The 10,102-nt window shown below is 35.5% G+C and overlaps 1 protein-coding gene across 1 annotated transcript; it reads right to left on the bottom strand.

Moving 5' to 3' along the window:
• Positions 1 to 3,974: 3,974 nt before the first annotated feature.
• On the bottom strand, positions 3,975 to 9,632 carry LOC145784447 (uncharacterized). The gene is made up of 8 exons (XM_082596263.1): positions 9,423 to 9,632; positions 8,454 to 8,618; positions 7,979 to 8,143; positions 7,353 to 7,433; positions 6,728 to 6,897; positions 6,103 to 6,299; positions 5,792 to 5,829; positions 3,975 to 5,696 (listed from the first exon to the last, which is right to left on the bottom strand). The coding sequence occupies exons 1-8, from the start codon at positions 9,481 to 9,483 to the stop codon at positions 5,389 to 5,391; spliced, it is 1,185 nt and encodes a 394-aa protein (XP_082452389.1). The 5' UTR covers positions 9,484 to 9,632; the 3' UTR covers positions 3,975 to 5,388.
• Positions 9,633 to 10,102: the final 470 nt, after the last annotated feature.

Genomic DNA, 10,102 nt, shown 5'->3' with positions numbered 1-10,102 from the left:
GTCATTGGTGTAGATTTGGACTTCACGGTTCAATGGATGTTTGGCCGCTTAAACAACATCAATTGAAAATCCTCTTTGTTGACAATGTTAAGGAGAAACTGCTGTTCGGCTTCTAAAACTTGTGCGCTTTTGTGTGCAAAGTTTCACCTTTTGTTGTTTGCATTTGTTCAATGTTATACTTGATTAAGTTTACAGCTACATGTTTAATGATACAAATTTACGAGAGGTTTTGCTAGGAGAAGGTGTCAAATCATTTTTTTGTCGTCTGTGGCCGATTCCAACCAGCTGAGTTGCTGTTTTTACATCATACTAACGTCTAGCGACGTTGAAGCGTTGCAAAAAGGCAAATTTTGCTGCGTGCGTTTGTTTCTGTTCCTTCCGGGGAAAGAAGATACCACATTTCCTCTTTCAGCTACCGGGTTGTAATTTTTTTGTTCTTGAAGTTTTGTGTTTCACCAGAACAATTGCATCATCGATAAAAATATCTTTGAGCATAAGGTACACAGACATCACCTTTGTGATCAATCGTATGCTCTACACCTAAGCGCTGTTTTCATTATGACGACATCGTTAAAGCATCCGTTGGTTGTTGAAACTGTGCAAAATGACTTCTTTTTTTCTACGTCTGTCAACGTTTGGTCAAGAGTTTCTTGGGGGCATTGGTAGAAATTATTTCAAATTGTACGTTTATTTATTGCTTTTTTGAAAATTTGCAAAATTTTATTTTGCTAAACCATGTCCAACAGTTTTGCATTTGTAAAAGAACATAAGCCAATGATATTTAAACTTTGTCATAGGCGAATCAACACGACTCATTATTTTGATGACGACTCATTTCTCACGCATATTTGAATCGTAATGGAAAATTACAAAATTTTGGCTTCGATGACGACTTGTCCCAAACAAGATTTTACGGAAGTTGTAAGGGATACTTTCCCGTAATTTTCCATGTCGTCCTATCTTGATTTGCAAACACCTGCTTAGCCAGAAAATCTTGCCTTTTATACTGTTATGTAAACGAAAAAACGAAGTTGTGTTTGAACATATTTTCAGAGTAGCTTTGTTTTGCACACCCCTAAAGCTGATTTATTACATCTTCGAATATTGTTTCAATTTTACTGCACTTTTACCTTCTAAAACTTTCAAATGTTTCCTTTTTTGTTTCGAGTTTATGACGAAACGAAATTGATTGTATTTCATGGTGAAACTAAAGCAAAGAAATTTTGCGTCAAAACGTAACGGGATTTCGTTACCTAAATTTTTGGAATATTTTTGTTTTAAGCAATCCTTGCCATCACGTTTCTATATACGTACGTTCATGGTGCCTCTTTTTTTAAAACTCAGGCGCAGGGATTTCAAAAGAGATCTCTGCACCTCATCAGTTACTGTCTTAGACACAGCTTTTGGTCTTGATTAATGGCGTGTGAGAGTACATTTGAGTCTGTGTCAGTACTTGATTTGTGTACGGATACTTTTCTTTGTTTTACCACTTACTCATGTAAACCATAAACAGACATAACTCAGCAACAACACTACATTTAACATTATAAAAACAAAAAACAAAAAGCGAACGTTTTCGGCTAGTCATATAGCCCTTTTCAAGCCTATAAGAAAATACATTTTTAAAAGAAATGCTAAAGAATCATATAGTATCACAGCAAAAATATGGTCAAATCTAAACATTTGAGAAACTGCCTCGCTCACACAAAATGATAACTGAAAATTACACAGCACAACGGGTCAAGTATTTCAGAGGTAAAATTAATTGATTGTTCAGACAAGGACTCAGGCAGATTACGCAAGAAAGGCAGAAGCACAAGAGATAGTGGCACAAAACAAAGTAAATGCGAGAAACACAAGACGTGATAATTCAATCAAAAACTGCTAAAAGGTAAGAAGCTCCGCAAGCAAATAATTGCCTGTTGAGCCCTGGGTTTAAAGATTTGATGATCAATGCCTCGTGAATCTTGGTGTCGAACTCGGACAAACACTTACGAACAATTTTGAAAGACTGCAATGACGGTTTATTGTTAGAGCACGATTGGCAGTTTCTAATATGGTCTTTAATTGCACTGTTTTTATTAAAATTAGCTAAATTCAAATGCTCTCCCACTCTCGTCACCAAATGTCGTGTGGTCATACCAATGTATGACGATCTCGCATCATGCGAGCAAGTGAACTTATACACGACGTTAGAACATAAGCGGAAAGGAGTTTTAGACTTCAACTGAAAATAATAACCAGCTTTAAATGTTTTATAAACGGGAAAAATCTTAACGTTAAACTTCAAGGCAATAAATCTGGACAAACTTGTGGCAAAACGTTTGGATTCCTTGCCAACAAACGGGATTGTTAGAAAATTTTTGAAATCAGGTTCCTCAACTGGAATAGTATATGGTTTAAAAGAGTTACCTCTCTACCCAAATTGTATTATAAAGTTAGCAACAGAGAAGGAATACCGATTAAAGATTTTCGAAAATTGGAAACAGTTGGAAAGAAACTTGTAAAATTAAAGCTTGACAACAGATATTTTGAAACATGTACTGATTTGAACATTTGCCCAGAATTTTTAAAATTTAAGACGCCAAATCTTAGCGTATGGAAGAACGCAGATACAATATTTCAAATTCTACTAAAAAGGAAGTTGACAGAAACGCGAAGAGAGCTGCGTATCGCAGAGCGAAAATATGAAGAACTAAAAAGACAGATTTTGGCTAAACTTACTTTTTGTGAAAAGACCTGTTTAATTTGTTTACTTACCCAAGAGTTTAAGAAGTTAGCAACCAACAGGGCTATATGACTAGCCGAAAACGTTCGCTTTTTGTTTTTTGTTTTTATAATGTTAAATGTAGTGTTGTTGCTGAGTTATGTCTGTTTATGGTTTAAAAGAGTTACCTCTCTACCCAAATTGCACTTACTCATGGATCTCGAAATGATATTGTGGTAGTTTTTCTCTGTTTGATTCTATAATTCATTTGGCTGTACAATAAACTGATAAGGTCAAGATATATCATTCAGGTACAGTTGGCTACTATTCTTTTCACTAACGTTTGTGATCATACATTGCTCATTGATTGGTATTTTGTTTTATGACGTTAACTGAATGTTTATCATTTAATCGTAAGAAAATCTAAAATTTTGTCAGATGTCCGTTAGTTGATAAGCTTGACAAACAAATGTTATCAGAAATTGAGATACAACTGTTGTGTAATGCCTTTCAACACGATAGAAGTGTTCTGTATTTACACGATTTCCAGTCCTGATACTATGTATATTGTATATTAGATAACCCAATTACGCTTGTTTCCCGATGGAAGAAAAGCTACCTACAGACCTCTGCTCATTGGACTTCTCGACAATTTCTTAGTTTTGCATAGCACACTTACATACGAAAAAGATTTAAGTGTTTTTTTAAACAGAGTGGGGGAGATGCTTGAATATCAAATGCATTGCATTGTTTTAATAATTGTGTCTGGAATCATCTCTAACTATACACACTAGCCAGCAAATTGAACTTCTTTTTACTTGCCTTCACGTTCTGCATACGTTAAACCAATGTAAAAAAAGGTTGATTTGCTGGCTGACAGTGTGCAAGACGATCGTGAGTTTTTGATTAGAAACATTTTACTTATGTTGTTGTGCAGATTCATTTCATCGCAGACAGCAAAATCCGTCATTTTTACAGTGATCTAACGTCTGCTGGCTAGGATTGCACGACGATGTCTTAGTGTGTTTTTCCATCTTTTGGTTTTATGGTTTGAAACTTGTCAAGTTTTCGTTGTGTATGTGTACGTTCAAATTCATTACACTATTTTGCTATGCAAACGCCATGTCGTTTTACGACGGTTTAGCTTTAGCTTATCACCTGGCCGCTTAAATTGTATTTTCTCATACCAGTTCTCACATCCGACGAATCAGACTTTTACTTTGATTTAACTTCTGCAGAAAAGAAATGATGTAAGCCGCGATTCAGCGATGTCCAAAATTTATTGATACGATGAAGCAAATTTAGCGACATTTATAGCAATATAAAAACTACAGCTTCTACACTTTCACTGGTTCAAAATTTATTGAACCGATGAAGCAAATTTAGCGATATATACACCAATACAAAAACTACAGCTTCTACACTTGCACAGGTTCATTTTACGAAATAAACTGACAAATAAATAGCACTTCCAGACAGCAATCAGTCGTTTTTTACATTCTTTTTGACTTTAACGTTTTCAATGTAAAAAGCGACTGATTTGCTGTCTGGGAATAAGAAAAATACACTGTTAGCCTCGTTTCATTGGACTACATCCCCAGCAAGTCAGTTCTCCTTTACATTGATTTAACATCAGCAGACGTTGATTCAATTTAAAAAAGGTTGACTTGCTGTCTCGATGGTAATTATCCAACCAAATGGGTACGGTTAATTGGGTATGACTCTATAACGAAATACTTCCACAAAGCATTACACCAAAACAACACAATAACGTATAAACTTTTCCGGTTTGAAGTTTCATGCTTTTTGCGGTATCCATTTTTCGTTTACATAACAAATCATTTACTCAATCCAGAACCTAAATTGTATATTTCCAGCACAAAATATTTGATTTTGCTTTGTTGAAAACTGCGGCTGAGGAGCCGGTCAGATTGTATTGGCCAGATATTTTGGTTGGGTGATTATTGTACCTCTGTTTTGATGCAAAACTATTGGTTTACCACAGAGGTCGTTTTTTTGTACGTTACTGCACTGCAGCACAAAATATCTACGTTTAAGAAATGATAGCAACGTTTATTTACAAAAAAGGTGGATAGTTGGATAGTGGATAGTTAGATAGTTATCCAACTATCCAACATGGATAGTTGGATACTATCACTAAAAAGTGAACTTAAACATTATTTCCTTTACACAATGTTACAAAAAATTTCAAAAGCACAGCTATTCAAACGAACTTTGCAAAGAAAGCTTTGACACCTTGAGCCCAACTTACACACTTACATCTTCTTTCAATATACAGTAAAATCATCATACACCTTTAAAAATGTGTTTCGTTATTATAAAATTAGTAGAGGATAGAGTATTGCCAGTACGAAAATTAAATATGTTATTGAATTATTATGGCAATGGTGAACCGTGAGGGATTGTCATGTGGATATTCGAAGAAACATTAACATATTGCTCTGTTCATATAACAATAGCATCACTGAATCTCCAATTGAAATTTAGCTAATAAATTACTCTAACAAAAAATAACAATCCAGTATAAATACAATGATTGCAAACTCGCCTACAAAATCAATTTAATTTAACTGTAAAAAAATAAATACTGTACAACTCAATCATAAATAGCTTAAATCACACACCACATTACATGGAATGTTTAGTGATGGTCAGTCAAATTAATGGAGTAAATCTGGAGAAAGACTTTGGTACTTCTTGATCTCTTTGCCTACTTGCTTTGGTATTCTTGTCAAGTAGCTTCTTGATTTTAAGCTGAGTCGCTTGCCGATCTTTTGCCATGTTTTTTTTGTGAAGATGGCATGCCATTTGTTTTTAAGATGTTTGCAAGGTCTCCTGGAGTGGTAGTAGATCACAATATCCTTGGATTCCGAGTTAGTGGACAAGAGCGTACCGGTGTACTTGCACTTTCTTGATCTCCTAGTTCCTGTATTCCGTTGAGGCTTGAAGTAGTAGAACAGCACGGGGTCTAAACATTGTTGTTTTTGTTATTGCTTCGTTCTTTGACCTGGTGTCAAACCACATGAAAATTATCATCACATAAATGAAAGACAGTATGCTTACCGTGTTTGGAAACGTAGAGGTAGCTATTTCCATCACATCTAAACAAGGAAAAAGAGCATAAGTTACGGAAGTTGAAGAAAAATATGTTTTAGATTTTGAAAAATTATGGTGCTCATAAAAATTCGTTCCTAAAAGAGGCTTATTTGGTTCAGCAAATAAAAATCCAAGCCTAATGCATTACTGCCCGTTGATAGAAAAACTGATAGAGGCTTGTTTTCGCTTCGGGTATAAATCAACAGCATCAAAAAGTATTTTTATAATTAAGATGCAACAAGTATCAGACTGTTAGGCAAGGAAGAAAACAAATTCACCTGTGATTCGATCGCATTTTGTGAATGTTAGAATTGCAACACGCTTGGCGCATCGGATTGTAAATCTCGGTTCCACAGCATCGCATTGTTTCTGGAACATTCCGGTGAATCTTTCCATTGCAATCTATGTCTTTCACGGGATCGGAGTCGCTTCCACATTTGTCGCCTTTCGGTATGACTCTGTCGTCGCAGCATTGCTGAATAATGACAAAGGAAAATCGTATTTAAAATACTGAGGGTCAGTTTATGGCAACTGCTCTTAGGCTCCGTGTTGGAAAGTAAATACAGTTTACTTTTGCAAGTGACTGCTAGTCACAATTATTCTCAGTTACATTGACAAGGGGTACTTTTGAACCGGGGTCTAAATGATTTTAGAGGCCCAGAACGTTTCTGCATGGCCGAGAAACTTGAAAAAACAACCACCACGTTTCTTCGATAATTTTACTTGTAATTTTCTTTTTGGATTGTAAATTTTGAAGTAGCGGTTTGTTCTTTTTTTAGATCTGTCTGGATTTGGGGGCCCGAAATCTCATTGACACCTGGCTCAAACTATACTCTCAACGGCCTAATCGCGCAAATAATTTATGAATTCTTTGCTACTGCTATTTATTTTCAAAGTCCTTACTTTCTTTTCGTTGTTGAACGTCTGGTGGTCATCACATATGTCATTATCTTCAGTGTGCAGTTTCTCCACTGCCACTCCTCTGTCATTGCAAAGTTGGGACGCAGAGAGCCGTATTCCCGCACAACAACCCTCTGTACCAGGGTCACAGTATTTCACATCCGTCGCTCTCTCTAATCATTAACGTAGAAATTGAATAAGTCTTGAAAAACGTCTACATTTCAACATAACAGAAAAATCGATCTTATTGTCGCATGTCCGGTGGGGCCGTATCAAACTTTTTTAAGTTTAGCTAAGAAATTTTAAGAGGTGATAAACAATTACTGAATAATATTTTCTTATAGTTATTTCAAAAATTAAGACTGTAGATTCTTAAAAATTGCTGATAGTACCGAAAGAAAGTTTTTTATCTTTTAAAAACTGCAGTAAAAACTATTGGCCACATTTTGATTTTGGCAGCTTTGCTTTCAGTGTTGAATTTGATAACTAAAAGCTTGAAGATGTTGATGGTTTCTAAACGTAATTTGTAACTAATATTGACTCTGTTATTTTGCAACATAGCCAACTAGAAGCATGCCACTTTCAAAAAATTGGCTTCTTCTCAACTGCTATAAAATAAGATATAGACCTGTTGTTGTTGTTCTTGTTCTTGTTGTTGTTGCTGTTGTTGTAGGAATAATGGATGGATGTATGGGAGAATCTTCAATATCTGTTAGTGTAAATACAAGGTACAATATCAACAACCCAAAGCTGGGTGAAACTAGTATATAGGCTTAACGTTGTATCTATACTGGTTTAGAGTAATTTTCCATCTGGATTTATTTTCTTTGCAAAAGGCTTGATAACAAAATGTGGTCGTCCATACCAAGACGTGGTGTAAATACCGTTAGGCAAAAACTGCAGATAACCTACTTAGCCCACCACATAATATGTGTTATAGACCACGCCTTAATTCGCAAGCTAAACATCAACCAACTGTAGTCGAGATTTTGTCTTGAAGTTTGTTTATTATAATGATTGATTTGTGATAGTCAAAGGCAAGTTTTCATTAGCTGATTGTCAAAAACCACAATCGTAAAATCTCAGTAATACACAAGAAATGACTGTTCTATTTTGCTTCGGGCTGTTTTGAAATTAGTTTTAGCCGCTTCAGTAAGTCGAAATTAAATTCGGTACCTTGTAGTTATTTTGTTAAAAAAAATATTTTGCCCTTGCCAATTGTGGACTAGGGTTCAATGAACCTCGTTTGCTCACCAACTACAGTCCACGTTAGGGACCTGGTAGGTGACTTGTAGCACCTGGAGGTAAGCCTGTTGAATGTGAGGTTAACACCACATTGTTCCCAATTATCTGTCTTGCTAATGACTTCGGTTCCGTTACAAAGTTGTTTCACTTCATCGTATATTGGTTGGACTGCCCCTGGAAGAGAACAGATCTTCTCATAAGCCCCTTCTGCACCTTTTGTGAATTGTGCAACTTTTACAAAACCTTGCACCAATGTAAACGTTTAAATAAAATAGTCATAACGAAATTTTATCAATTTGATTTTGTCAATCAGAAATATACAATGCCGCATGGAGGCAGAAATTAGCTCTAGTAACTTTACAATGGGTTATGCCCAAGACAGCGTATAAAAAGCAGATTTGAAAAGAACACGATTTCGAGTTTCTACTGCACTTTAAATAGAATTTTGATCTTTTTCAAAACAAGCGATAATAATTTAACATACCTGGACAACAAAGTTCTTTTTTTGAATAATTGCCTATGAAGTATTCGTGAGGACTCGACCAGCAGCAAAATATGGTTTCATCTATGATATCTAATCTTGGGCCACCTCCATTTGGACGAGGCATGCTTCCATCACACGTAATTTTTCCTTGCAATGCAGGATTTCCTGTGATAACATAATAAAAAGCTTGTAGCTATTGAAAGCAATTGACAATTGTGTCTGTGTTGCCAAATTCATGTTAGTGGTGTCGCTTTTCTATATCATTTAGTTGTGATTTTAAATTTTATTACTGTAGATTTGCTAATGACAAGCTTTCAAAACGATTCTTTCAAGTTCACTGTTGTGGGTTGTCAAATTAAACAGGGAAAGGTCTTGTGACGCTGCAAAAATAAATGGATTCACCGAAAGGTGAATCCCCATTGCCTGTTTGTTTGTTTGTATTTCAGTGTGGTGCGATTGAGTCGGGTTTCCACACTGCGCGAAAATGCAGAAAAAAAACGTATGTCTTGTTTTAGCCCCGAAAGCGATATATTTTTTTTAGATTTTTTTTTTTTGTAAAAATGTTCTAAACCGATGAGAATACCAAACTAGACTTGGTCTAAGCTGTTGAAACTATTCACTACCGTAGGGTTGCTGTAAAAGTTTACATCTAAACATCTTGGTTTGAAACGTTGTAGTATATCTATTGATCTGCGAATCGTTTTGTATTTAAGCTCACGAACCTATTTGCTTCTGTAACTTGCTAATTGGTCGAAATTGTAAACTCTGTCATCTTCTATTTATCCAGCAAGAATGTACAAGTTTTTTGTTGTACAATTTCTGATTTAAATTTTAAGTTTTGTTTTCCTATTGTTCACTTTGGCCGTATCTGCAGCGAAAAACTATCCATGTCACTGTATGCTTTGTTGGTTGTAAATTAAAAAAGTGAGACATATTTTTCAAGTGAAGAATTTTTTTAATTTTACTTACCTGAGGAAAAGCGAACCAGGCAGACGGCGAAGATAGCTATCTGGCATATATATGCTATCATGTTCCTTTGGTTGACGATGTTGATTTGAAATATAATATACGGTATCGCTAAACTTTCTCTACAATCACGTTTACAGAGTTACTTGGTAATCTGCGATACAATGCGAGTTGAAAAAGAAGTGATCTTGTTCCACTTTCCGTTAATTCTACTGTAGAATGCAAACTGTTTGAATGCTTTCTCCGTGACCGCTTTCTCCTTTTATTCCGTTTGAAAGGGGGAAACCCCAGGGATATTTCGTTTCGAATTTGCGGTACCTCGAAGTCTTTTCTCTTTACAACTCATAAATGGTTACTCATGGACTTTAAAAGGAACTGTTTCTGTTCACGGGCAAAGTCTTTTTTTTCCTTTTAGTTTGATGGGTTGTATTATTAGGTATTTCTATCCGCATAATATCACACTTAACTTTAAACTAATAAAACAACGAATAAGCTTACGTCGCAAAATCACACAAAATCTCCATCATGGGAAAAACGCAAGTCGAATCTTCATGTAAACGAGGAACCAGACGCAACACGTGTTTGCGTAATCGCAACCTACGTAAGCTACCACACTATGACCTCTTAAATCGCTTTCCTTTGCATTGAAATTGCTTACGGTATTTTATTTTGATGCATGAACA

Source organism: Aplidium turbinatum, chromosome 15, assembly GCF_918807975.1.
Source record: "Aplidium turbinatum chromosome 15, kaAplTurb1.1, whole genome shotgun sequence".
NCBI classification, from domain to species: domain Eukaryota; kingdom Metazoa; phylum Chordata; class Ascidiacea; order Aplousobranchia; family Polyclinidae; genus Aplidium; species Aplidium turbinatum.
The sequence above is the reverse complement of the archived record's forward strand: the minus strand, read 5'-3'. Positions and strand labels throughout refer to the sequence as shown.